The 26,761-nt window shown below is 49.9% G+C and overlaps 14 protein-coding genes across 14 annotated transcripts; 8 read left to right on the top strand and 6 right to left on the bottom strand.

The window, feature by feature from the left end:
• Positions 1-425: 425 nt before the first annotated feature.
• Positions 426-1,542, top strand: ASPSYDRAFT_407924 (uncharacterized protein). The gene has a single exon (XM_040846152.1). The coding sequence runs from the start codon at positions 703-705 to the stop codon at positions 1,384-1,386; it is 684 nt and encodes a 227-aa protein (XP_040700061.1). The 5' UTR covers positions 426-702; the 3' UTR covers positions 1,387-1,542.
• A 536-nt stretch (positions 1,543-2,078) lies between these two features.
• On the bottom strand, positions 2,079-2,840 carry ASPSYDRAFT_134974 (uncharacterized protein; the record flags this gene model as incomplete). Its single annotated transcript, XM_040840703.1, has 1 exon — positions 2,079-2,840. One exon carries the CDS (start codon positions 2,838-2,840, stop codon positions 2,079-2,081), a length of 762 nt encoding a protein of 253 aa, XP_040700062.1.
• A 217-nt stretch (positions 2,841-3,057) lies between these two features.
• Positions 3,058-5,377, top strand: ASPSYDRAFT_80802 (aldehyde dehydrogenase family protein; the record flags this gene model as incomplete). The annotated part of the gene is made up of 6 exons (XM_040851060.1): positions 3,058-3,153; positions 3,714-4,007; positions 4,081-4,275; positions 4,367-4,540; positions 4,699-5,035; positions 5,082-5,377. The coding sequence occupies exons 1-6, from the start codon at positions 3,133-3,135 to the stop codon at positions 5,375-5,377; spliced, it is 1,317 nt and encodes a 438-aa protein (XP_040700063.1). The 5' UTR covers positions 3,058-3,132.
• ASPSYDRAFT_48536 (thioredoxin family protein) lies at positions 5,352-6,072 on the bottom strand. Its single transcript, XM_040847650.1, has 2 exons — positions 5,959-6,072; positions 5,352-5,898 (listed from the first exon to the last, which is right to left on the bottom strand). Exons 1-2 carry the CDS (start codon positions 5,979-5,981, stop codon positions 5,601-5,603), a joined length of 321 nt encoding a protein of 106 aa, XP_040700064.1. The 5' UTR covers positions 5,982-6,072; the 3' UTR covers positions 5,352-5,600.
• Positions 6,073-6,568: 496 nt separating this feature from the next.
• ASPSYDRAFT_92443 (sialidase family protein) lies at positions 6,569-7,840 on the top strand (the record flags this gene model as incomplete). Its single annotated transcript, XM_040852680.1, has 1 exon — positions 6,569-7,840. One exon carries the CDS (start codon positions 6,569-6,571, stop codon positions 7,838-7,840), a length of 1,272 nt encoding a protein of 423 aa, XP_040700065.1.
• Positions 7,841-7,952: 112 nt separating this feature from the next.
• ASPSYDRAFT_92444 (MBL fold metallo-hydrolase) lies at positions 7,953-9,054 on the bottom strand (the record flags this gene model as incomplete). The annotated part of the gene is made up of 3 exons (XM_040852681.1): positions 7,953-8,737; positions 8,788-8,802; positions 8,850-9,054. 3 exons carry the CDS (start codon positions 9,052-9,054, stop codon positions 7,953-7,955), a joined length of 1,005 nt encoding a protein of 334 aa, XP_040700066.1.
• A 2,298-nt stretch (positions 9,055-11,352) lies between these two features.
• Positions 11,353-11,934, top strand: ASPSYDRAFT_92445 (uncharacterized protein; the record flags this gene model as incomplete). The annotated part of the gene is made up of 1 exon (XM_040852682.1): positions 11,353-11,934. One exon carries the CDS (start codon positions 11,353-11,355, stop codon positions 11,932-11,934), a length of 582 nt encoding a protein of 193 aa, XP_040700067.1.
• Positions 11,935-12,100: 166 nt separating this feature from the next.
• On the bottom strand, positions 12,101-12,991 carry ASPSYDRAFT_34246 (uncharacterized protein; the record flags this gene model as incomplete). Its single annotated transcript, XM_040845212.1, has 1 exon — positions 12,101-12,991. The coding sequence occupies one exon, from the start codon at positions 12,989-12,991 to the stop codon at positions 12,101-12,103; it is 891 nt and encodes a 296-aa protein (XP_040700068.1).
• Positions 12,992-14,406: 1,415 nt separating this feature from the next.
• On the top strand, positions 14,407-16,238 carry ASPSYDRAFT_92447 (GMC family oxidoreductase; the record flags this gene model as incomplete). The annotated part of the gene is made up of 3 exons (XM_040852683.1): positions 14,407-14,440; positions 14,497-15,210; positions 15,262-16,238. 3 exons carry the CDS (start codon positions 14,407-14,409, stop codon positions 16,236-16,238), a joined length of 1,725 nt encoding a protein of 574 aa, XP_040700069.1.
• A 43-nt stretch (positions 16,239-16,281) lies between these two features.
• ASPSYDRAFT_408124 (uncharacterized protein) lies at positions 16,282-18,024 on the bottom strand. Its single transcript, XM_040846154.1, has 6 exons — positions 17,749-18,024; positions 17,660-17,699; positions 17,438-17,609; positions 17,242-17,378; positions 17,138-17,192; positions 16,282-17,083 (listed from the first exon to the last, which is right to left on the bottom strand). The coding sequence occupies exons 1-6, from the start codon at positions 17,887-17,889 to the stop codon at positions 16,507-16,509; spliced, it is 1,122 nt and encodes a 373-aa protein (XP_040700070.1). The 5' UTR covers positions 17,890-18,024; the 3' UTR covers positions 16,282-16,506.
• Positions 18,025-18,496: 472 nt separating this feature from the next.
• ASPSYDRAFT_48543 (uncharacterized protein) lies at positions 18,497-20,164 on the top strand. The gene is made up of 3 exons (XM_040847651.1): positions 18,497-18,922; positions 18,994-19,464; positions 19,541-20,164. The coding sequence occupies exons 1-3, from the start codon at positions 18,889-18,891 to the stop codon at positions 19,915-19,917; spliced, it is 882 nt and encodes a 293-aa protein (XP_040700071.1). The 5' UTR covers positions 18,497-18,888; the 3' UTR covers positions 19,918-20,164.
• Positions 20,165-21,204: 1,040 nt separating this feature from the next.
• On the top strand, positions 21,205-21,733 carry ASPSYDRAFT_110367 (uncharacterized protein; the record flags this gene model as incomplete). Its single annotated transcript, XM_040839907.1, has 2 exons — positions 21,205-21,249; positions 21,308-21,733. Coding segments are annotated over 2 exons (471 nt in total), but the record flags the coding sequence as incomplete, so codon positions are not given.
• Positions 21,734-22,377: 644 nt separating this feature from the next.
• ASPSYDRAFT_48547 (SDR family oxidoreductase) lies at positions 22,378-23,579 on the bottom strand. Its single transcript, XM_040847652.1, has 3 exons — positions 23,499-23,579; positions 22,841-23,442; positions 22,378-22,782 (listed from the first exon to the last, which is right to left on the bottom strand). The coding sequence occupies exons 1-3, from the start codon at positions 23,544-23,546 to the stop codon at positions 22,560-22,562; spliced, it is 873 nt and encodes a 290-aa protein (XP_040700073.1). The 5' UTR covers positions 23,547-23,579; the 3' UTR covers positions 22,378-22,559.
• A 381-nt stretch (positions 23,580-23,960) lies between these two features.
• ASPSYDRAFT_408188 (uncharacterized protein) lies at positions 23,961-26,421 on the top strand. Its single transcript, XM_040846156.1, has 10 exons — positions 23,961-24,217; positions 24,275-24,388; positions 24,437-24,474; positions 24,524-24,677; positions 24,735-24,955; positions 25,006-25,052; positions 25,107-25,745; positions 25,808-26,027; positions 26,080-26,170; positions 26,220-26,421. Exons 1-10 carry the CDS (start codon positions 24,089-24,091, stop codon positions 26,271-26,273), a joined length of 1,707 nt encoding a protein of 568 aa, XP_040700074.1. The 5' UTR covers positions 23,961-24,088; the 3' UTR covers positions 26,274-26,421.
• The last annotated feature ends 340 nt before the right edge of the window (positions 26,422-26,761 follow it).

The raw sequence follows: 26,761 nt of genomic DNA on the forward strand, positions 1-26,761 counted from the left end.
ACGTAAGTAGTTTCTCTGCGCATTTGTCCTCTCTAATAAGATCAGAGACGCTGCCACGATATCCGTATGATCTCCCTGCACCGACGTCTGCCCCGCTTGCGATCGGTGCCATGCTATCAAGCCCAAATGCGTCCCAGCCAGCACATTAGGCAGCTGCCGTCGCTGCTTTCGTTTAAGCCATGAATGCTTATATTCGGGAAAACGTGGAATGCCTGGGCGGAGGAAGAAGGTTCCACAGAACGCCGATTCAACGGCCGCGCATATCCAAGTCGTCTTGTTTTAAGGAGCTCATTCGCTTCTTATAGTATGTCGCAAGCGACACCAGGACATAATCCATTGGCCTCATTTTACACCATCGCTGCGCCCTTTGTTCCAACGCCGAGTACAAAAGTCTACGCCAATATTCGCCGTGGTCCGCCTATCCTGCAGGATCTATATCTGGCACTAGGGCGCATAATGGGGCTAGTGCAGACTGGATTCGGTGGGCATGAGAAGTCGGATGTTTTGGTCTGCTCGCGCGGGCTTCAGGTGCTCGGAGAGACAAGAGTATCAGACATCGATAGTCTGACCAGCTTTCTGTGGCTTGGATTCTTTCCAAAATCCTTCGACCGCGTGGTTCTGGGAACCTCGACGCATCTTATTTACGAGACAAGTCTCCTGCAACTTCGGCACTGGTATCCCGCTGTTTCTTCTCATCCATAAATGATGGACCCCGTTATATGTTTGTTGTTCATAGACACCACCACGGCTTTCATCAACCGCCGAGTACCAATTATCAGATCTCAACCACGGCGACCGGGAGTGATTGATCGCTTTGCTGGGTTATGCTGTGACCTGCTTCCCTCGCTATATGGTGCCTGCGTGGTCCTGGCCACTGGCGAAGATGCAAAAGGCACCTTAGACATTCAAGCATGGAATGATGTTTATGAGCAGGTGAAGGACTGGAAACTCCAAATACCACTGAGGATGATGGCTATACTTACCTCGAATGAGCGCACTATTTTCCTGACACAGGCCTATGCGTATCGACTAGTGACACTTTTGATCCTGCATCAAGCAAGATATTCAGCAGATTTACATTGCAAGGTACGAGCTGAGTATACGGAGCAAATCCTATCTCACATGGAAAGGTGTCTGTTGCTTGTGGGAGAACCGCCGCCTCACACCTTACTTCCGATTTTTGTAGCAGCCATGGATCTCTCAACTCAAATCAAAGGCAATAGAGCGCTACAGGTTCTCCAGTCCTGCCGAGGAGCGAGTTACTACCCTTACACGCGCAGATTGTACGGAATGTGCAGTGAGTTCTGGAGTCAGAGAGATGCAGGAGGCTCGTCGGACTGGCTCACTTATTTGGACCAGTTTCATCCACTGAATATCCCTATCTGAATACCTATACCTNCTCTAGTAGAGCGCAGTATGTTATGAAGGAGAGTAATAGTGAAGCATTGTATATTTATATATATATATATTGCTATATGTATTGCTATTAATAAAAGACTCCGTCGTTCGCTATGCGGACTTCAACGGCCGGGGATGAGATATATTGTTGACTTCCAAATTATTCAATCGTGCCCGAAGCCGGAAGGTTTGTATTGTCGTGAATATTGAAGAAGCGGACGTAAGCATCATAGCAAGAGTTCTAGCCCAGGTCAGATAAAGCCAAACAATAGAAGTGAGATAATAACTCACGGGGTAAAGCCATTGCCAAGCGGTGTAACCGCGCCAGTGGCCAGAGATAATGAAATGACATTATATACGGAGACCCAAGTTAGATTGAAGCAGATACGCCGCTGAGCGATCTTTGCTATCTAAAGCTAGGATGATTGAATCGAGCTGGGAACTCAAGATAACCCCGCCAAGATTCCGCGTACCAGCAAATATCGAAGCTCCGGGATTCTTCTCTATCAGAGGATACTCTCCTGTAACAATGGATTCGTTCACCGAGGAGAATTCATGGATCACAGAGCAATCGCCAGGTATCATGGCGAATGGAGAAATGACAATCTCGTTTCCCCGGCGGTGAAAAGAAGCGGGCACGCGCCGCAAACTTCCATTGAGCATCACTTAGTCCTGGTGAATTAGTGGGCGGTAAAGGTTGGCCCGGGACTTTGACTCTTTTTCTTTCTTGAGAGAGCCTCTAAGCATCTCGCGGAGAGGAAAATCAGGGTGAGGCCATTAATCGCCGTCTGGTATGATGATTCCATTTGGGGACCGCATATCAATAACCCCGCTGTGCTGAAGAGCAGCCCTAGGACGATGGTCATTGACAGTAGAGAATTCATGTTTGGGTTTCTTTTCAATATGCGCTTCCAACCTTCCTGATGGATCCACGCGAGATGTCGATATTGGCATAGCGTGGTCAGGACGAGGGATGCTGTATGCAAGCACCATCTGGCTGCAAGTGCTGATGCGGAAGTCCCAAGAAACCAGTTGCTCATGGAAAGCAATCCCTGCACATTCGCAGCGTATATTGAAGAATTGCCGAGCGCCGATTTCAGTAACGCAATGTCCTTTTTCAACTGGGAAATCTCAACCATCTCCTGCGGCGTTCGACGGCCGATGACTGCATTATACCCTGCCTCTCGTACTACCTTCAGCAGAGAATCCTTGTCGATAGGATGTCCTTCTTTTCCGATTACGGTAGCTTCCTGTAATGGAAGAGACACTCGAGCTTCCTTGACTCCCTCTAGCCCACACAACGCATGCTCAACGGTGGCGACACAGGCGGCGCACGTCAGACCCGACAGTGAAAGAACAATATTGAATGAGCCTGGAATTGTAGTGAACGTAGCATCGGGTTTGGGTGAAAGTTGTTCCTCGTCGCTGTTATAATGGACCATTTCGTCGAGATCCAGCAACTGGCATGCCGTGGCAAGCTAGCCGATACAGGATGCTGCGATATAGCAGCAGGCCACGGTCGCAAGCAGTGTCTCCTGGTGAAACGAGATTATGAGCATAAGCCAGTTTCAGGTATTGCCCACTTTACCGGTTTTTTTTTGGGAACTTTCCACCTGGGGTAAAGGTGGTCTTGGGTATTGGAGAACACTGCTCGGACCAATTTCTTGCGCCAGCACCTGCATTGCCCCATGATCGACGAGACAAACAGGCCTGGTCGATATTGAAGTATCAGGAATGGCGTCAAACGGCAGTGGAGTGCATGGGTTCATATGGGCAGGCCTAATTGCAAGGACGCAATGAACTACTATGGCAAAGTTTTGATGCCACAGACTGTCGACGTTCACAACTATGTAACTCTAAATGAAGGAGGGTTGGTCAATACATTCTATTTTCGATTGAATCCAATAAATAATGCGATATCTAGTCCAGGCTCCGAAGCTGATGAATAGTATATACGTTGATAGATACAGGACATTATATGAGCCTAATATCAAAACGACACGATTAGATCAGTTAATCAAAGTAACCATCCCATATGGCTATCTGTGACATCCGATGAATACGGGGATTAGGGTCACACTTCGGTCCGCGGTCCATTTACGGCTTAATTTACTCTGTTTCTGCGCACTCTGTATGGCTGTCAGGGCTGGCAGCCGAGGTGGGACCGTACAGTGCTTTAACTATTCCAATGGTAGTGAATAAGTGAATGCCCCTCCACCGTTTCATTCGGGTTCGGACCGTTCCCGAGCTTATACGACCCAATGTGCTATAAAAACAGTCAACATGGCGTGATCTCAACTGAGTGATTCTCTAAGCATCCCATCGTGGACTTCAACAGCGGATTCGTACAGATCATCGGCGGGAAAAGCTCCCCTACCCAAACTACCCGCCATGGTATTAACCCAGCCAACTTGAATGCCCTGCCGGAGGTTCCTGTCGCGACCCAGGTCGACCTGGACCAGTCTGCTTCTGCTGCTAAGGAGCCATTCAAGTCATGGTCACGAGTTCCCTATGAAGAACGCCGTGCCGCCGTGCTTGCCTATGCAGATGCCATTGCCAAGTATCGGACCAACTTCCGGGGTCTTTTGACAACGGAACAGGGAAAGCCAGTGAGACTTTTCGCTATGAAACTGGGGCAGACACTGACCACCTCAGCTTCCGTAAGCCGAAGCCGAAACGGAGGCCGCTGTCGAATGGATACGTGGGATGGCTGGAATCTCTCTCCCCGAGGACGTGATTGAAGAGAACGAGACTCGCAGTGTCGTCACTAGATATACCCCCATTGGCGTTGTCGGTGCTATTGTCCCTTGGAATTTCCCTCTGCTTCTTGCAACGGGGGAGATCGCACCGGCGCTGCTTACGGGAAATGTTATTATCGTGAAGCCTTGGTCAGTCACCCGCCGTTATTTCCGATTTCTCTATTTCCTAACAACCGGAAAGACCATTTACCCCATACTGCGGGCTGAAGCTGGTGGAACTTGCCCAGCAGTTCTTCCCACCTGGCGTTGTGCAGTCTCTGAGTGGCGATGACAACCTAGGACCCTGGTTGACAAGCCATCCGGGAATCGACAAGATCAGCTTTACTGGGTCTACAAACACGGGAAAGGCGGTTTTGCAGAGTGCTAGTAAGATGCTGAAGAGGGTACTCGAATTGTAAGTATCTCTAGCCTGTCTTGTACTTACCTAACGGGAATTGACGTGGAAACGACCCTGCTATCGTTTTCCCTGATGTCAACGTGGAAAAGGTTGCTGAAAACGTAATTTATATCAACCAGGCTATCATGTCTCTAACTGTTCAAGATTGCGTTCTTCGCGTTCCTCAACTCGGGACAGATCTGTCTCAACCTCAAGCGGATATATGTCCATGAGTCCATCTTCGAGGAGTTCAATTCCGCACTCGTCAAGTCTGTCCAGAGCTATACCCTTGGTGATGGTTCCCAGAATGGAGTCACCCACGGCCCTCTGCAGAATTCTATGCAGTACGAGCGTGTCAAGACATTCTTTGACGACATTAAAGCGCAGGGCTGGAATCCGGTGACAGGAGGCGAAGTAACAAGGTCTTCTGGGTATTTCATCACACCTACCGTGATTGATCGTCCTCCGGAGGACTCGCGTACTGTTGTTGAAGAGCCTTTCGGTATGCAACCCAGCCCTTCTATTAGCAGAAGCTAATGGCTTTATAGGCCCCATAGTACCCCTTTTGTCGGGGACCGATGAAGCGGATGTTATTGCCCGAGCAAACGACACCAAGATGGGCCTTGGTGCATCTGTCTGGACCAACGACCTCACGAAGGCCAGCAGAGTCGCGAGGGAGCTCCAGGCTGGAAATGTTTGGGTCAATACACACTTTGATCTCTCGCCCAGTGCGCCTTTCGGTGGGCACAAGGAAAGTGGCATTGGAACAGAATGGGGCGCCAACGGTCTGAAGGGATTCTGTAACGTGCAGACGCTTTTCCTGAATAAGAATATTGTAAGTTGATTCTAGTCGGTTGAAACTAAATCTATTTATTTTGATCGTCGCAGCGTTCAACGAATGCGTACTTTACTTCCAGGCCGGGGTCACTTGATTGTGGCACTATAAGGCCTGTACTGTAGAAACGACTATATTGTTTGAGACTCACGTCCTTTTGCCCTAGAGCGCGTGAGTAATACACTTTATATTACTGTTATCTGGCTACTGTCCATCAAAGCCTGACAAGAATTCATACAGCCTGTCGAATAAGGTTCTGCAACCTTCCAGGATCGGCTCCAACAAGTTCGTCCAGCTTGGTGCCGTCTTTGAAGGACATAAAGGTTGGCATTGCTCGAATTCCGACTTCGCCGGCGATTTGCTCTTGCTCGTCGGTATTGACCTTGGCAAACGTTATGTTGGCGAAATCTGGCTGCGACGCCAGGCTCTCGAAGACGGGGCTTATCGCGCGGCACGGACCACACCAGGGAGCCCAGAAGTCAATGATGACCGGTTTGTCGGAGTTTATTAAATCCTGGAACTGGGCGAAACTGCACCAGAGCAACAGGTGTAAGTGGACAGAGCGTTTCCCTGGGGAATCATACTCTTACCTGTCGATAACGGTAACAGACATGGTTAGAGTCTCAGTGGTTTCCTTGTTGGCAATGGGAGAAAAAAGGTGCTGCCGCTAATGGAGGGGTATGGCAAGAAAAGGGTAGTGACTAGCTCTTATAGCGTCTGCTTGGTCTGGAATTGGCGTTCGCGGGGGGTCATGGTGGCATTGACAGTGGGCCACTTGGTGGAGCATGCTACAGGACATGACGTGTGTGGTTCACCAGCCCATTAGGCATGTCGTGTGGTGTTGCAGATTGATCCGCAGTCCATGTGAAAACAGGAACCGTGAATCATCATTTGTTTGATGGAGGTTAACAACACCCAGCAGGTCGATCACAGTCTCTAGGCTGAATAAATTACCTGAGTCTGCGCATCATACGTTTCTACATATATACACCGTTTTCCTGTATTTAGACCAAGATAACGGACTAAATTCTTCCGATCGGATGGAATACCAGCGATGCAAGCGATTCGCTGATCGGATCCAGCCTGTATTGATATTAGCAAAACAACATGTGTATATCCGAGCCGATGATGGCTCGCATAGTATCATAGTATATATCCACCCAGACTTCATTCTCAATAAAAGACATTCTTATCTTCAAAATGCTACACTCCTTGTACAGCTCATGCCGCGCTCTGACTGTCCAGTCACTTGCCCTGTCAGTCCTGTCTATCCTCGCTCTCTCCCATGCAGCAGTTATCAACCAGACACTGGCCCAGAATAGCGACGGTCCATTCAATTACTACCGAATCGTGGCTTTGACCCGCCTAGGCAATGGTGTCGTACTGGCCTCTTTCGACGGGCGCCCAGATGGCGCAGACGCCCCGTCACCCAATTCAATCCTGCAGCGACGCAGCACAGACAATGGCGAGACCTGGGGAGCTCTGACCTACATTGCGCAGGGCCGGCCTGGATCAGAGGGAGTCCAGAAGTACGGGTTCAGTGATCCAAGCTACGTGGTTGATAGCGGCAAGGGAAAGGTATTCAACTTCCACGTCTTCTCAAAAGACCAGGGTTACCCGGGAAGTGTGCTCGGCAATAATGACACGGATGTTGATGTGTTGAGCGCCGAGGTGTCCTTGTCGACCGATGGAGGACTCAGTTGGACGACTGACCCTGATAATCAGCCTGAGCTGCCCCCGGTGGCCTCCAGCAAGGTTGGAGCTCCGCCGCTGATCACAACCGCTATCAAGCCAGTAGGTGCCACAGTCGACGGTGTTGATAATGTTGGCGGGGTGCTGGGCGCATTCGCCACCTCTGGACAAGGCATCCAGCTCAAATACGGCAAATATGCTGGACGACTGGTGCAGCCGTTTGTTGGCCGTGTGATTCAGGCCGATGGGTCGACTGCGTCTCAGGCGTATAGTGTGTACAGCGACGACGGCGGCAGTACGTGGCAGATGGGCACACCTGTCGGTACAGGCATGGATGAGAACAAGATAGTCGAGCTCTCGAATGGAACAGTCATGCTGAATTCGCGACCGGGCGATGGTAGTGGGTATCGCAAAGTCGCGTTGTCCACCGATGGAGGCATAACTTACTCGACCCCGAGGAGTGAGACTCAGTTGCCGGATCCGGGGTGCAATGGGGCTATTACGCGGATGTATCCTGATGCTGAAGGAGGATCGGACCTGGCTAGAATCCTGCTCTTCACGAATGCGAATAGCCAGGAGTCGCGGATAAATGGGACCGTGCGGTATTCTTGTGATGATGGGTACACCTGGTCTGCTGGCAAGGTATTTAGCCCTGGGGCAACAGCCTATTCGACGATCACTGCACTGGATAACGACAGATTTGGAATCTTCTACGAAGGGTTGGATAACGAGTTGGTTCTTCTTCAAGTGGATGCGAACTGGCTGGAGGTTTCTTGTTGATTGACTGCTTGACTGCCAATGGGTGATCTACTTGATTCAGTGTCTGCAATAGTTATCAACCATATTTGGCTTTAATCCATGCTCTAGTCGTGTAGTTCGAGGTGTATTCTGGCTACTGGCTCAGGTACATATTCATTCTAGCTGCATACGCCCGGATGCACAGCGATTGAACCTTGCACCACCGTTGATAGGCATCGACGCCGAGGACATACGGGTTCTCGATATTGCAGCCTTTATCATTGCACTCGCGATGCGCCAGAAGGTCCAGATGGTACAGGCTACGGTCTCTCGCTTGATGGTTCCCGATGAGAACCTCGACATCGTGTTGACCTGCCAAACCACTGAACCGTTCGAACGAGGCCACCTGCTGGGTGAGGGTTTCTTGCGTTTTCGAAAAGCCCATGCCACCGTATAATGCAGCGACAAACCTTTCGCCACTCTGGAGGTCCTTGACGGGGAAGGTCCATGAGATTGTGCCACCGGTATGGCCAGGAGACTCGTAAAATGTAAGAGTCAAGTTACCCACTGTCAGACGGTCTCCATCGCTGACAGCAAGAGCTTTGTCGTTCTTGAGGGGACCGAGAGAATCCTCGAGCATCGCCTCCCAGGCCGTTTCCGAAGCCACAATGGGGACATTATACTTGGCTTGAAGATACCTGGCCCCGCCGTAGTGGTCAAAGTGCTCATGGCTGATTAGCACATACTTGATATCTTTTCCAGAGTACCCTAATTTTTCGACGCCGGGGATTATTATTTTCTCTGCCTCCTCTGCCGAAGCCAGTGTACCGAAGATGACAAGGCCGTCTCCTGTATCGTACGCCCAGGAGGACCACGCTACCTGGCCGACAAAGTAGAGACCGGAAAATACCTCCGTTGCCGGTACGAAGCCCCATTTGACTGGGAGAGTCTGTCAGTCTCCGAATATATAGGTAGGGAGCTGCAGTCACGCGCGAAGTATGGGTCTGTGACTGTGAGCCTCTACCAGACAAATCAAAGTTGAGTTGCATACATAGATCCTGCTGGGCCAGGTCTCGTGCTTCAGATAGATACTTTGTCACATTGGCCCTCTGTTCATCGGGGAAGGACGTATAGTTCGTGTAATCCGCGAAGTAGTACTCTTGTCGTATGCCTTTGGTTATATCGACAGCAGATTCTCTTTTCTCCAGGCAGCAAAAGGCTGGAGTGACTAAAGACAGAAGAGAAAATTGCTTCATGATTCGTGACATGGACCAGGATATCTACGAGCATACGTTCAACAGAGTTTCTTTGCAATATCTCCAGCTTCAGCATGGTGTGATATGAGGTCTATTTATCAGGAGATCTGCCGTTTCCGGCGCCGTCTACCCCAGTCTATCCCGCAGAACCAGATAGCAATCAGACTGCAAAATTTACAGTGACAGGTAAGGGCATACCCGGGACAATGCCATGTCTCCACCTATTGACCGAGGACGTGGAGATTGCGGGGAAGCCAAGACACTGTGAAATCCGGAGAGAGGGGATATCCATGGTATTAATATAGGAACAGGAAGAAAGAGGCATAGTTCGACGAGTCCATCAGAATTATCTGTCCTATAACCCCGTCTTGTGGCCTAGTCAGGGCTAATCAACCTATGATGCGTGACTGACTCGAGAACTATATGGAGACAGCAATTCCAGGTTCAAATTGCGGATTAGGCGGATTCACCTCAAGCATGCATGGATATTTATCCCTCTATTTCCGGCGAGCGGTTAATATATATATCAGCCAAATCATTGATCGGGCTGTTGAAGACGGGTTATAGGCTAATATACCGTTGTTTTATTATATAGAGTAGAGAATGACCAGATATTAAGATCCTAAGGATAGGTAAATTAAGAAGCCCTTCCTAAAATACTAAGAGATATCAGATATATAGTAAACTTATTTTATCTATATAGTTATTTACGTTAAGAGATCCTTCTAATTAAGTAGATTATTAATAAACTGCACCGCAGCCCATAGAGTATAAACAAAATAGTAGAGATCTGAAGCTCAGCCAACAGTCAGCTGTTTTCACTCTGCAGTGAGACCCCTCGGGGACTGAAGAGTGAAGAGTGGAGACTTGATAGCGATATGGGACGGCAGAGGCCAGAGAGACGAACATCTCAATAATGGTTCCACTCAGCCGCCGCGGTGGACTTCCCTGGTGAGACTAACCGCCCGTCGTAAGCCATGGAGGGGTTAGCTAGTCCGAGATGTCCGTAGAAATGCAATCCCCATTGAATAATGGTCAACTTTCCAGACTTACGTTTGCTTCCGTTTACACATCGTCGGTTAGACATTTCTGACGCCTCACTAGATTCTATTCAAATGTCCAGCTGGAAGGGGGTTTCAGGGTTTTCCGAACAGATTAGGGATCTGATGCTTTACTGCGCAAATCTGGTCCAACGATACGAAGATGCAAATAAGATGCTTTCAATTGAGAAGAGAGTAGCTATAAAATTCCATGTTGTCGCCACAGTTCAGCGCACCAGTGTTATCGTTTTGCTGGCACCTCTGCATTCCGGTTTAGTCCAACTCTGATATGTTTTCTCATCCTACGCACGTCCAGTATTCCCTTGATTCGATTCTGTCGGGCTTCTTCCTTTGATTTATTGGCCGTGCGGTGACGGATTGTCTCTAGCTTCGCCATTTCGTGAACCTGTTGAGGAAACACTGTTAGCCGCCGACTCGAATAATCTCGCACACGCAAGTCGCAACGCCGCAACTAGCGTAGAGGTAGAACAATAACCGGCGCTAAAAATCTCTAACCGATTGGCTATGGCGGCCCTGCGGGCTATCATGATATCCAACATTTTGACCGGTGGACTTTCTTTGAAGCCCTCGTCCAATTGCTTCATTCGGCGCCAACTGTTACGACACTATAATTACACTTCGACAAAGTCACTGTGATTATTTTAGGATCCTCTTGAGACCTCTCACGAATCCCTGTCCAATTGTTCTGTTTCAGCTTGCTACCTTCTCATCTGGCGCGCGCCACATGATACTTGATATGTTTGATGTTCCGAGATCATGTCCAAGTATACACCCCCATTCACAGTTCAGAACATCGATTTTGTATTATAAAAGGCAGAAGATATAATTGCAATTGTAAAAAACTATAATCACTATTTCATTACCTTATACTGACTGAAAGGACCACATCTTCAACTTCCATTGTCTTGATACTTTGACATACTGTTCTCTTTCATTAGCGCTAAGATCTTCTCACGTCCTTGGCCAAATATCGAACATGTTCAACAAGAAAGGATCCCGCAACATGCAGCACAGCCCCCATCCAACACCCAGGCCGGCAGCATCTCGAACAGAACCAGCGGTAGCACCTGTGGTAGTACCCGCGGTGACATACAGAGGGGCATCCAGAACAGCGCCGCCCTCAGCACCGGCTGTAGCGCCCCCCACAGCATACAGAGGAGCGTATAGAGCATCACCTCCAGTCGCGCCAAGAGGGGCACCTCCTCCCAGCTCTCGGGGAAGGACTCAGGATGCCTCCATGAAGGGCGATAAGACCCTAGCACGCAGCGCAGCACCTAGGGCAACACCTAGAGCAACACCTAGAGCAACACCCCCTCCCCGCGGTCACAGAGGGGGCGAGTGGTACAAAGTCTCCACACCAGAGTTAGACACAGTAGCCTACGATCCTCTGGACCCTCCCAAGCGATACCACACAGGTATATTTGTTGAGAAAGAGTCCGAGACCCTCCGAGGAGCGCTATTTCACGTCACCGGCGACATCATCACCAATAGCGGCATGCGGTTCGAAGTAAAAGACAACTATGTTCCTGGAGCGTCCAAGCATTTTCACAGAAATACACAGATTGGATGGATTCGCAAAGCTGATTATCCGAGAGTAGAGGGTATCTTGAGAGCCTTGCCCGAACCGACCAAACAGCAGGGAATTGACTTTTGGAGCAAGGATCCAGCAAGGCGCAACAAGCTCACATGGACGAAGCAGAATGGAGATCTTTACGGACCAGGAGAACAAAGACGGCCAATCATGAAGTGTAACGAATGGACACATCAGCTTGCGATTCCGAAGTTGCGACGCGAAGGAATTCTGCATAGTTCAATTTGAAGCATCGGGTTGTCCGTGGGACAGTACAGTAACTATGGCAAGACAAATGTGTCAGTGTGTTTGAAATTAGGATAATCGGTCTTTTGTTTTGACTTGTTTATATTTTATTGCTCTTCGCGGTTAAGAAAATAAATCCATTCCGATCTAAACATAGCAGCAGCGTCCTTCACCAGCCTAGGTCCTTGTCAATGAGTTGCATTATGGCCATCTCGGCGGGCCACACTCGAACAAACTCTTGGACTCGCCAGGACCAGTCTTCGTCCCACTGGAAGGTAAGGGGGTAGGACGCACAAAAGAATTCCCAGAAGTCAGGAAACCAACCGGAATTCTCCCAATCGACCAGCATGATATCAAATGAACGCCCGCCTTGGTTATTTGGGCGACTTGTATTCTCCACAACCATAATGTTCTTCTGCTGAACATCCCCATGCGTCAATGTGGGCCGGTGACCTTGAAGGACGTGGGCGAGGTATTTTTCGTAAAAGCGAGCCTTGTAGTCTGGCCGATGATTGCGTTCAACCAAGGCTCTGTAGTTGCCGACAAGGCCCGCAACGAAGGCCGGTTCGCCGGAGAAAGGCCCTAGAAATTTCTCATCGCCATGTTGACTATAGAATAGGTAGTGAGGGACGCCGCCCCCGTCCAGGCCGCCGAAAAAGTCCGGCCATGGACACTCGGCCTTTCGCATTGCGTCGAAAATTAGTTGAAGATTTGCGATAATGTCGTCCTTCTCAGAGTCCGCCAATGACGGCCAAATGGAATTCAGCTGCACCCCGGGAGCGCGTTGCATGATTAAGAAAAGTTGTTTGGAATCATAGTACATCGCGTACAGTCGAGGGGCCGGAACTGCTGGGACGTGTCGTTCAAGGTAAACCAAAGCCTGACCTTCCCAGATGTTGATACAGCCTCCATATTTTACAACAATATCGTCGTTCAGGGCCACAATCTTGGAGGCCATGGTCTCCCACAGGACATTAGTGCAAGCGCGGATTTCATCTGTTGTGGGTAGATTAGGCAGAGGCTGGGAGTTCTGAAAGGGGACAGCCACTGGTTTCCACATCGTGAACAGAGCCAGAGCCGACGGACGTCGTATTGGAAGATGGACGTTGCGTTGATGAAAGGAAAACGAACGGAAGATCAGCTACAGAGTAGCAGTCTGTAGCAGAAGTCGGAGACCGGGTGCCGATTTTCCGGTCGTGTAGTTCCCCCACCGCAGGTCGGCTGAGCTCAATAGATGAACAGAGCTGTTTGAATTAATTACTTTATTATTTAAAAACTATTATTACTATTATACGTAGAAAGTTGTGTTCAATGTTAATTATCTTTGAGACTAAAGCTAATTTATCTTTTAGGTCTATATTCTGGATATATTTTTGGTTTTAGAACATTCTTAAAACTAACTTCAATTAAGGACAATTGGCAGCCCTTATCTGACATATGATTAGGAGTTGCGGCGTCAGCAAGGCAGGACTATTGACTGATAGCTTCTCTAACACTATACTATAATTTATATTAATACTATTTGGATTGACTATATTACTCCATAATATAGTATTATATATAATCAGTTAATTGCCACTAGTTCATGAAAGCTAACAAATTAAGTCACTAATACAACAATATATACTATGAGATGATGGTGGATCTCCAGCGCCTTCACCGGTGCCAATATATATCAGCAAATCGTTGCTCTGGAAAATCGAAGATGGTGATACACTAGTCGACGGTTGTTTACTATGTACAAAACAGAACGACGGGCATCTTAAAACTGTAGGAACCCGTAAAATAGGGGCCTCTTCTAATGTACGAAGATATATAAGATGTACAGCAAACTATTTTACATATACAGTTATTTAAGTTACGAAATCCGAAGTTCAGCCGACAGGAAGCTGTCTGCAGTTGAGATCCTTCAGGGACTGAAGAGTGAAGATTAAGACTAAGAGTGTTGGCTCGTTGGCTACACCAGTGGGACAGCAGAAAGGTGCACATCTCAATAACGGCTCCACACAGCCACACTGGTGACTGGCCGTCAGACGTTGTAGACATCGGATGGCCCCGATTCCGTGTTCGTTCCAGTCTCGCAATAGTTTAGCAGACGATGGCCAGCCCACTTGGGGCGCGTTTACTCTGCGTCAACGTGCGGATAGCCTCACTCTAGCTGGCTTGGGCAGGCGGAAGATGCCACTAAGGGCGCGGGCCCCGCTCGCTGCTTGACAACGGCCCCCGAGCGGCTAGACACTCCAATCCAGTCTGCACACGCTGCTCGCAAGTGGAGCAATCTCGGATGCTGGTCGAGGCCATTGGGCGCCCGGGGGGAAGACGGCATAGAGTGGAATCCAGCCCCAAACGATTCCCCGCGGTGAGATGGCGGCATCTGTGATTTGGAATTCCTCTTTTTCGTCGAGTTGTCCTCGAGTTCGTCCTGGCTGCTGCGATCTCAGATTCAATTCTTCACCTTATCTGTAGAATCTCGAGATGGCCTCCCCATTTGACTTTATTGTCGTCGGCAGTAAGTACGCCACGTACACCACCAATTGAACAACATTCAGAGATTAACGTCTCCAGGCGGCCCTGCTGGCAGCACCGTCGCCTCCAAGCTCGCCAATTCAGCCAAAGCACCGAGTGTGCTGCTCCTCGAGGCTGGCGGACTCAATGCAGACCCTAACCTCCGCGTCGACGGCCAGCGCTGGCTCACCTTCCAGAACAAGGACATGAACTGGGGGTACAAGACCACGCCGCAGGAGCACTGCAATAACCGCGAGATCGACTATTCGCGCGGCCGTGGCATGGGAGGCTCCAGCGCCATCAACTTCGGCGTGTACAGCGTCGGCGCCCGCGACGACTACAACGAGTGGGCGCGTCTGGTCGACGACGATGCCTTCCGCTGGGAGCCCGTGCAGGCGCGTTTCAAGGCGCTCGAGACTTTCCACGCGGGCGTCCCAGCTGGTCTGGATGCGAAGTATGCTGCGCCCGCAGCGGACGACCATGGCAGCGCTGGCCCGTTGCATGTTGGGTTCGCGCAGGAGTGGGAGCGCGACCTGCCTGAGCTGCTAGACGTCTTTGAGCAGGTTGGGTTTCCTCTCAATCCGGACCATAACTCGGGCAATCCGATTGGGATGTCGGTCTTGATCAACTCGGCGGCGAATGGGCGGCGCTCCACGGCGGCGGATCTGCTGCAGCCCCAGCCGGCGAATTTGACGGTTGTCACGAATGCGCCGGTGCAGCGGCTGGTGCTGGAGGGTAAAAAGGCTGTCGGGGTTGAAGCGGATGGGAAGAAGTGTATGTGCTTTTTTCTGTTACGTCGGAGTTGCAGCTAATGTGCCTTGTCAGATTACGCCTCGAAGGAAGTCGTCCTGTGCGCTGGATCGCTCGAGGACCCCCGGATCCTGATGCACTCTGGTATTGGACCGGCTAAGCAACTTGAGGAATTCAATATCCCTGTTGTATTGGATGCTCCCGCCATCGGACAGGGTTTGAAAGACCACTGCTTCGTGCCCATCGTCAACACACGCGTCGAGAACAGCACCCAGCGCCGCGAGTTCTACGGCGACGAAGAAGCCATGGCCAGCGCCCTGGAGCAATGGAAGAAGGACGGATCAGGCCCGTGGTCCAAGTTCGCCTGCGAACTCGGCATCGGGTGGTTCAAGCTCGACCGTCTGACTTCGTCTGCGGAATTCCAAGCCCTTCCTGAGCAGCAGAAGCAATTCCTGCTGCAGACGACAGTGCCGCACTACGAGGTCCTCACGCATTTCCCCATTCACTGGTTCATTCCTGGGTTCGCCAAGGAAGCCCTCAACTACTCATGTCTGCTTGTCTTCCTCTTCAACAGCCAGGTTAACGGGGAGGCTGTTCTGCAGTCCTCAGACCCTAATACGCCGCTCAAGTTCGATCCCAAGTTCCTCTCGCACCCGTTCGACCGCCGTGCGGCAATCGAGTCACTCCGTGATTCGCTGCGTATTGCCCAGTATGATGGTTATACGAAGGATAATGTGCAGCAATTGGCTGGTCCAAAGTCCGACTCGGATGAGGATTTGCTCGAGTACTGGCGCGAGAACATCTCGTCTAGCTGGCATATGACGGGCACGGTCAAGATGGGCAAGCCCGGAGATGCAGAGGCCGTCGTGGACAAGGACTTCCGTTTCATGGGGATTGAGAACCTGCGAGTGGCAGACATGAGTGTCGTTCCAGTGTTGTCGAACTGCCACGTTCAAGCTGTGGCGTATGTGACGGGAGCTACAGCGGCAGACAAGTTGATTAAGGAGTATGAACTAGAGTCAGCTGGGTCTGTAGGACTGGGAAAGCTCTAGGCTTGCAGATCGAAGGCCAGTTGAATCCGGAGGTTGTAATGCAAATTGCCAGTAGATATCGGATTTGATAGAAATGTACCGAATGTCCTGCTTGGTAGCTAGGGGTACTGCTTAATATTAAAATCGCCAGTTCTTGGACGCCTGAAACCTCAAACCCCGTGAGAGAACATTACATTCCAGTCCAGTAGGCGTGCCAGCAAGGGTGTAACTTGGATATAACGTCACATAATTAGAGTTCATGTCATTCAGTAATAACTACCGGTATAGCCTAAAGCCGTCTCTGCTGCTCTGACTGCAGTGAGTACTCAGTTGTCACATGGATAGCTAGGTCATTTTGATGCGGTCTTGTAGTTGAATTCCCTTCGTTCTTGGCGCTCTCCAGGATATACTCCTCACTGTCACCGGTGGAAACACGAGTGTCCATATGCCCCGTTTGCAGGACATCGTCGAGTTCGAAATGCCGTCCATGGCTACCTCGGCGTCGCGAGGCAAATGTCTTTGTGTTTGCCGATGCCTTCGAGCCAAAATTGTTGTATCCCTCGCTGTTGTAGTAATTGTGCGATTTCTTGCGGTTCGACGATCCCAGGATCTTGGTGTTGCGGAACAATGGCTTGATTCCTGGCAATGATGCGACGATTGCGGCGACGAAGCATTCACGACTGGCCCAGCCGAGGGCAATTGGGAGACTGGTGATACTGGCGAGCGAGTAGTAGGCGCGCAGGATGGTGCAGATCATGATGAAGAATCCGGAGGAGAACATGAGTGCCAGAACGATCTTGCGCGGGAGTGGAACCTGGAGCTTTGCGAGGATGGGAATGGGGATGATAATTATGCAGAGATCAGATCTAACAAAACATTTCTCAGTATGGCTTCTCAAAGGAGAGGGGCTGGTGGCTTACAAGACATTGAAGGTCGCAATCTCAACATAGAGAGGTTGTCGAAGAGTACAGTGGTCTATATCCACCATTAGAAGATCGTCTGGGATAGTGCAACGGCACCTTACCTCCTGGATATGGCTGGATCTGCCAGTTGCGATAGATGGGTGTGCACATGCAGACGTGCGTCAACAGGCATGCGAGCCAGATAACAACACAAAAGACCGAAGAGCCAACAACTAAATGCCGATGCCATGTCCCTGCACTGTAATGCCACAGGATGTTAGTGTTGCAGTGGTATATCAAATGTATGTCTGCACGTACGTGAGCTTCCAGTAAAGGCAGAGCAGGACTCCCTTCAGGCACCATATATAACATATATACCAGATCCAATTCATGAACGCCAGCTTGGAGCCCAGGATCATATCGTCGAACTGGCTCTCCGGAACAGCCATTGCACTCTCTTCGTCAAGTCCGATGTTGGTTCCGATTATGTCTGTGGCGAGTCAGTTCCATCAGCAGGACCCTATCCGCCTCTCCACTCACTCATTTGGTAGATGTTGACGGTTTGTAGCGTGAAGAATATCTGTACCATCGTCAGCAATAGAAACGCAAAACCGAATGGGGCTCATTACTATGGCCAGTATTGAAAAGGCATCATCGAGGCGCAGTCCACGGATTCCTCCCATGTTCAGGCGTGCTACCAGACGCAGCAGCAGGAAGAATATGCCAATGCCATATTCGCTCCATGTCTCTGTATTCAGGTCGTATGCCATTGTGAACGACCTCAAATGGCAGCACTTTCACCGGGGAGAGACTTGCCAAAAGGGAAAACCTGAAACGCTCAGGGTAGCCCGATGCTTAAAAGCCAGTGGCGTGGGGAAGAAGAATAGAAAGAATAAGGCCGTTGCAGGATCTACTTTCGACAGATGTCAAAGGTGTGAGATGCAACTTCCCTGTAAATCGTTGGGCTTAGTTCTCTTTGGCGCGCATTACCCCTGTCTTTTCCTCTGGCGGTCCCAGATCGAAGGAACAGAATAGGTCCATTCATACCAGCGTAGCAGGGCCATTCGTACTATTGTCTACCACAAAATCCATCTGGGGCCAATTCACCGGGCCTGACTGGATCTGCCACTGACGGACGCAGCCAAGGATGGAACTGATACTCCGAAATCCCTGAGATTGTGACGGACCGTCGAGCATTTCCACCCATTCATGGGCGAGCATCATGTGCTTGGTGAATACATCGGCATCTGCTATCTGCAATTGGAAGATTAGGATGGTCAGACTGATCCATCGCGCAACGCCACACGGGGAATAAAAATGACAGGGGTCTCACCATCCGACATTAGATGAACCAAGCCCGAGACAGGGGTGCGGCATCGAAAACGCCCAACCCTCACAATTGACTCTGACAGGCTAAAGGGACATGAAGGATTTACCGCGGTGGAACCTGCAGGCAGGTGGGAGTGGCGCTTACTGATTCGAGGACGGTCCTGGCCGAGTGTCAGGCTGACGACCGTTAGACTAGTCACATAGAATAGCTGTCTCTTACCTAAGATAGACAGTATCTACAACCAATGTGTGGGCTATGAAGCCTATGATGAGCAGACTACCTATGGGTCTGAAAGAACATGAGTATCACACTGTAGTTGCTGCCCTCTACGGGAGATGATCACCATATTGCATGTACATAAGACCAGCCGTTCACAAGCGATTCCAGGTGACATTGCCTTGAGACCCCGGCACGAATATCCTTGCAAATCGCATTGAAAATGACGCCAAAGGTGGCCTTGATTACAGGTGGAGGTGTGTTGACTACTCCTTATCGACAGGTGATGTATCAATTCTGCCATTACTGACACTGAAATGACACTTAGCAAATGGAATGGGACTGGCAGTTGCTACTGCATTGTCCACGCGGCCTGAATGGGAGATTCACATCCTCGACATCAACTCAGAACGGGGCACGAAAGCAGCTGAGAGTCTTGCCCGGACCACCTTCCACTATGCAGACGTCACAAAATACCAGGTCCTGAGCGAGGCCTTCCAGAAAAGCTTCCAGGCACACAAGAAACTAGATTTTGTGTTTGCGAATGCCGGCATGATCGAGCGGTTCAACTTCTACGAGTCCCATCCCGTCGGTGCCGGCGAGATGGTGGCACCACCACCGGAACCTGATCTGCTTTCAATCGATGCAGACTTGAAAGGGGTAATCCTGACGACCTATCTAGCGCAGCATTACTTCCGCGCATCGCCGGGCCATGGCAATGGGGCGAGTATTGTGATGACCGCTAGCTGCGGCGGACTGTATCCGTCATTCTACTCCCCACTTTACTCTTCGGCCAAATGTGAGTGCAATTTTCGAGAACGTTCTGTCTTGTCCCCGTGCACTATCTCTAACTGCGACCGTTAAATAAAAAACAGTCGGCGTGGTTGGTTTTATGCGTTCCATCGCGCAGCATTTCCAGGCGGGTGGCGTCCGTGCCAACGCCATTTGCCCCGGGATCGTACGCACCGACCTGGTTGATCAGAAGGGATGGAACGCCTTCCCGCAGCATCGATTCACAGAAATGGAGTCGGTGGTCCAAGTGGTGCTGCAGCTGGCGGGCGAGGGCGAGCCGGGCTTGACAGATGCACGAGGTACCCACGTCCCCACCGACAGACTTTTCGGCCAGGCCGTGGAGATCTCGGACACTGGCGTCTACTTCCGGGACCAGCATTCCTTTTGCGACGACGGCATGCGCGAGGTGATGGCGGCGACGGTGCTGGAGAACCAGGTTGGGGCCATTCTGAACAAGTAGTTACGAGTAGACTTGGGAAATCACCAGAAACCGGGCAGACGGGTCACTATCGATTCAGGTTAGACGACTCAGCGCGGACCATTCAGTTTCAGTGCCAAATACGACTAATTCCTTTCGCTAGCTGAGGATGACGAACCATTATTCAGTACGGAGTATGTGTACGGAGGTGTGCACTAAAAGTATCCGCGCGGCGCTAGTGTACCAAATGTAACACTTGTTCAATATTACTAGTAAATTTGTATGAGGTATAAAACATCAAAACATAATCCTGACTTAACTAATTGTTTTGATCTTCTGCTCCGTCAATTCCTTTTGAATCCTCTAAATCCTCAATATTGAAGCTATTCAGACCGCTATTTCACGGATCTTTCAGATTTTTAGTGTCTTTAAAACCTCCTGCCTGCCTCTATAATTCAATAAGCCACCGAGATCTCTTTACACCTTCAAGGCCCCGCGATGCCTGCCAATGGTTATCATCCGGTAGAACTCCGCGTCCAGATCCTTACTTTATATGGCCTTGGCTTCAAAACGCTGGACATTGCTTCTTATTTAGAGGTGGCTCCGCGGACGATTCAGGACCTTATAAAGAAGGCAAAGGCGCGTGGATATAAACCAGAGGAGTCTCTAAGGGTTAAGAAGGAGTATTTCGAGGATAGCAAGCGCTCAGGTCGTCCTAAAGAAATTACTCCAGCTATAGAAAGTTCTATACTACAGAGTATTTCAAAGGATCGAGCTGGGCGTGAGAAATCCTCTGAAATACTAGCTTTTGAAGCCGGTATATCTTCATCTTCAGTTCTGCGTATTCTTCATTCTTATGGCTTAAATAATGCGAAACCCTCTACTAAACCTGGTCTTACTGACGCGATGAAGGCCAAACGGCTTGAATATTGTCTTCAGAACCCGTGGACCAACGATTCGATAAAAGATCTTATATTTACCGATGAAACGGCTGTTGTTCTAGGTCAACGACGCGGAGCGGTTCGAGTATGGCGTACACCTGAGGATCAATATAATCAAACGTGTATACGAAGACGGTGGAAGGGTTGCTCGGAGTTTATGGTATGGGCATGCTTTTCATGGGACTCTAAAGGTCCTTTATATATCTACGATCCAGAGTCAGCTCTTCAACGACGAAATGCAGATAAAGCAATTGAAGAGATGAATGAAGACCTTGAGCCAGTATGCAGACAGGAATGGGAGTTGAATACAGCTCTTCGTCGGCTTCAACTTCGTCCTAGAGGTGGTCGAAAGCCAGAATTTCAATGGAACGAGAAAAATGGCAAGCTTGTACGCAAGGGTAAAGGGGGGGTTGATTGGTATCGGTATCAAAAGGTCTGGTTCTTTTTTATATACGATTTCTTTATAATATCTAACTTCTGGGCTACTTTAGGAGGTTTTAATTCCCTATCTTATCCCTTTCGCGAAACGCTGCAAGGAGGCACGGCCGAATACACGAGTTCTAGAGGATAAGGCACCTGCTCATCGTCACCACGCCCAGCAACGTGTATACGATTATTATGGTATCCAACGGATTGATGACTGGCCGGGTAATTCACCTGATCTTAATGCAATTGAGCCTTGTTGGTCATGGCTAAAGAAACGTACAACTGCGCGAGGAGCGCCTCGGGATAGAAAGACTGCTAAAGAGGTATGGATTAAGGCGTGGAATGAGCTACCACAGAAGATGATCCAGGACTGGATTCAACGCCTACTTATAAATCGTAATGAGATAATCCGCTTAGAGGGGGGCAACGAGTATCGAGAAGGCTCAGATACACGCAATTGGAGAGGTAAGCGGTTGAAAGGACAGCTCTCCACTCGTCAAGATCTCTCACCTGAGTGGATAGACTGTGAATAGCTTCATTTCTTCTCCTTTTGACCTTTTTGCGTGTTTGAGGGGCATTTTAAATAGATAGCCGCAATTATGTTGCCTGGGTTACATCTCTCATACAAATTTACTAGTAATATTGAACAAGTGTTACATTTGGTACACTAGCGCCGCGCGGATACTTTTAGTGCACACCTCCGTACGGAGATCCCAGAGTCCCGACAATGAGCATGAAAAGGGGACCTTGACGTGAATCCGGCACGGGGGAACTAAGGACACTAAGGACACTAAGTGAAGACACCAAGGATTACCTCCAAGGTTGCTCCACACGGGCTGTTGACAGTTGACACTCTGACTTGACAGTTTGACGGCAGCGGCAGGGCTTTCGCCACTGGGATGGAACCATAATCGCATCCTTTGCGCGGCGGAATTGCCCAAGGCGGATGGGACTTTCGTGAAGGATCACGCCTGAAAATTGAGGAATATGCCGTGGATAAATTGCAGGATCGATTGGCAGCTGGCAGCATTCACGACCCACGCGGATACAGGCCCGCAGGCCCGTGGAGAGACTGCACATCCAACTGGTCGGGCTCGGCCGAAAGGACATGCTTAGCTGGCTGACAATTGACAGTTGACAGGAGGAAAAGACAGTCTAATTGCGACTAGCTCTAGCTACTGCGATCGGCCCTGCAGGCGCCCCAAGACGGATCCCGTTCTGCAGGCCAAGCGAATTAGGGCTTGCCTGACACGGCTCCTTTGGCCCTTTCGGTGGCGCCACTCTGACTGACTCGTTCCTTTGGTTTCGGCTTCTGTTTCACGCAATGGCGTCCGGAAGCTGCGAGTCTTCGCCGTGCATCATGCGGAATAACGGTTCCCACACAGTGACAGCCCGTTTGGTGACATACCCATTGCCATGCTCGGGCAACTGGTAGTAGATCAGCTTGTTCACGGAACACTCTAGCGTCTGGCCGGTCATTCCTGTCGTATCTTGGAGGAATGTCTGATATCCCTTGAGGACAGTTTCAACTGGGGTCAGGCTGGGGCTGGTGTCAGCACACATTCAAAACAGCACGCTGGGTAGACTGGTAGACTCACCACTCGGGAGTGACGGCTGCAGTCATCTCTGGGGGAACAATCGGAGTGTCCACCATGCCAGGCATGACGACATTGATCAAGATGTTCTCCTTTTGCTTCAGCAGCGGGGCAATCCCGCGCACGAACTGGTTGACAGCCGCCTTGGTGCCGCAGTATACAGGATAGGTGTTGTGGGGGAAGACGCCCCCGATACTTCCTGTGATGACAATGCGACCGCCAGGTTGAGGATTGTGCCTCATGAAGTGAGTCGCCAGTTGGGTGCCGTATACTATTCCCTTATAGTTGATGTCAACGACGTTCAGCTCGGGAGCCGGAGGCACCTCGTCAACACTCTTGTTCTTCCAGTCATAGATGTAAATGGAGGAGGTATCAACGATGCCAGCATTGGCACATAGTGCATCGATATGGCCCCATAGCTTGTGGACTTCCCTAAATACATTCGCATACTCCTCGTAGTTGGAGATATCGGCAGGGAAGAACCGAGCATTGTCGCCAGGGAGAGTCTTCAGAAGCGCCTCTCCAGCGTCACGCCGCCGGCCTACACAGGCAACTTTCCATCCTCGGGTCGCCAGATCCCGGGCAATATCGACTCCGATGCCAGACTGCAGTGGTAGGTCAGTGACAGCTCGACATTGCCCCGCGCGTTTGATGGACTAACTGTAGCTCCGACGACAATGGCGACACGGTCTTCTACTTGCGAGCCCATGTCGGATGTGCAGAGTACGCTGGTAAATGCTTGCTTGGTCTCAGAAAGCCAGACTCAACCTGTAGCTTTTAAGAGGTCTCTAACAGGACCGCCTTTCCGTGGCGCACACAAATAATGAAACAAACAATTCGCTTCGACATTAGTCAGGAAGGATTCGATTCAAGCCTATATTCGGCCCCAGTTAACTCCAACGTTGAATGTGGATCGGCATCAGCGAGTCAGTTTCTTTCCCAGGTAAGAGACCGTTGCCCGCCAGGGGGGGTCGTGCCAGGTCCAGCCCCATAATAGGGACCCGCCAACGGTTCGGGGTATGAACTGGACCTGGCCAGTCCCCTATCGTCTGGGATCCAGCAAGTTCCCTTTGCCAGATGCCATGTGCTATGGGGGGTTTGACCGAATCCACTTGGTGCCCCTCCCAATGCAAGAAGCTTAATGACCTGCTGCAGAGCTGCTAGAAATCTCCCTTGTCCTCTTCTTGAACTTTGTCTTCTTCATTCTATTTCATATCTTTTATCTTGTCCTACCATCGTCCTTCATTAACTATGGCGACTGATAGCGAGAAAGGCCCAGTGCAGGACACTGCTCGTTCCGATCCGCAATCACCGTCCACTGTCGACGACGCCAGCTCTGCGCCACCAGTCGTGACTCTGAAGACATGGATCGTCTCGTGTGTACGTTCTCCAGATGCCCAGCGCTGGATGCCAGACTAATTATGGAATCCTGTATAGATTCTCTCCTGCGGTTATGGCTTGTCCTTCTGGCCTGTCCCCGTTTCTTCGGCAATTGGCACCATGGTTGCAGCGGACATGGGTGATCCCACTGGATACATCTGGTTTGTCCCTGTATGGAGCCCTCCATGTCTCTCAAGTATCATGGCTAATGCGTATTAGGCATGGACTATCTCAATCACCTGTGGTTTCTTAATATTGTACGTCTGATTCCTTTTTTCGTGACTGACAATGCTCATTATATTACAGCGGTCCAAACACCGATCTTCTCGGCCGCCGTTGGTTCCTTGTCCTAGGTAACCTGGTTTGCTTCGTCGGTCATATCATTGTGGCATCTGCCAAAAATACGAACCAGATTATCGCCGGTCTCGCTGTCTCTGGTTTCGGCGGAGCGAACTGCCAGGTGGGTACTTCGCCTAATTACTTCACTCGACTGTACTGACAAAAGAAACCTCGTTAGATGGCTGCATTTGCACTTCCTGAACTGCTGCCGAACAAGTGGCGTCACATTGGTGTGGTCATTGCCGACTTGACTGTGTATATTGCCGTCATTGTTGCTCCGGTCACCGCACGTTATGGCTATGAACTTGGGACCTGGACATGGAATTTCTGGGGAATTGCTATTTTCCAGGGCCTTTCTTTTATCGGGCTTCTGATACTCTACCATCCTCCTAAGCATCCGTAGGTGCCAAACTCCAGCAGCAAGCACATTCAGCTAACAAATAATCTAGTCTGGGAGTCTCTTACAGCGAAGCGTTCAAGTCCCTGGACTACGTCGGTAGGTGATATATCAGGCTTTATACAGGGAAAATCTACTAATTCAACTTGTTAGGTGCATTCCTCTTCATCGGGGGTGCAGTTCCCTTCCTCATGGGCATTGTCTGGGCGGGTGTCTACGACTCCAACGATGCCCACGTTGTTGCACCTCTCGTCGTTGGCGCCGCTGTCCTCATCGCATTCGCCCTTTGGGAAACATATGGCAATCTTAAATTCCCCCTTACCCCGACCTATGTCTTCTCCAGCTCATATGGCCGCGACTTTACTGCGCCCGTCATCGCACTGGGTGTTGTCAACATGTTTTACTACTCGTCTAGCATTCTGTGGCCCCAAATGATTACCCTATTTTATACGAACGGTGGCACGGACTGGAGATACTCAATTGTCCTGTCTCTCCCTCAGGGATTTGCGATTTTCTTCGGTGCCATCCTGCTGTCTGTGCTGGGCAGCAAGCTTCGGAACTGGCAGTGGCAGTTGACCGGGTCAGTGTTTGTTATGGTCCTCTTTGGCAGTTTGATAGGCATCGTCACTCCTTACAATAAGGGAACTATGATTGCATTCATCTTTCTCTCGCAGGCTGGGTTTGGCTGGGGTCTTTACTTGAGCATTGCCATTACGCAGATGGGTGTCGAGCACAAGAACCTTGGTGTCAGTGGAGGTATCTCGGGCTGTATTCGATTTGCAGCTGGTGCAAGTATGCTTTTTTCCCTAATGACTGACAATGGTTGACTCTTCTTGGATGCTGATTATTTTCAGTTGCAACCTCAATCTACCAGACTGTCTACAGCAAGAGCACCACGAAGTACATGATGAAGTACATTCCGCCAGCAGTAACCGCCGCCGGTCTGGATGAATCCAAGGTTGAAGAGCTCATGGGCGTTGTAGCTGGGGGAGCTTCTGCTCTTAAGGACTACAGTCCAGCTGTTGCTGCTGCTGCAGAGGCTGCCCTTGCCAATGCCTACTGCAAAGCTATTTTGTAAGTATTTTTCGCTATTTGATTCCGTTGTATAATGGCTGACACTGCCTAGCGTGGTTGCCATGGTATCGATGGCCTTTGGTATCCTGGGCTTGGGAGCTTGTCTTTGCTGCAAGGACGTGGATTCGAAGATGACCAACAAGGTATATCAATCACAATATTGGGCAATGTCGATTACTGACGATTCTACAGATTGAAGTCTACCTCGAGAACACAGACCTCTCCGACAGGAACAAGTACCACTAGCAGCCTGCTAAACTGCACAATCATCTCAATCAACGTGGAAAGTTGCAGAAAGAAATACTTTACTTCAGGTTACATGCACGGCGGTGTTATAAAGGCGGTTTGCTGCTCAGACTAATTTTCTGCGTCGACTTATTGTTGTTAGCAATTGTAATATTTCATTTGTTATAGAACGTGTGGATATATATTGCAGCACCCCTACCACTATATACATATCAACACACTACCATTCATTACTTGCATATCTCCGACGACCGTCTCTCATTAATTGCCCATTATATAAATATTCAATCTTCAAGATGATAGTAAAAGTATGGTACCTCGGTTGTTATACAAGTTCGTCCGGGATCTGCAGCCAGCTACACCACCAATTAATGTGGACGAACTACCGCTCTACCCTTGTTATACAGTTATTTGAATTTTAAAATATCTCCATTAAAATTCGCATTGCCAGAATTAACCAGGTACAGTATTGGTTTATCGTTATACAG

This window comes from Aspergillus sydowii (assembly GCF_001890705.1).
Source record: "Aspergillus sydowii CBS 593.65 unplaced genomic scaffold ASPSYscaffold_10, whole genome shotgun sequence".
Classification (NCBI taxonomy): domain Eukaryota; kingdom Fungi; phylum Ascomycota; class Eurotiomycetes; order Eurotiales; family Aspergillaceae; genus Aspergillus; species Aspergillus sydowii.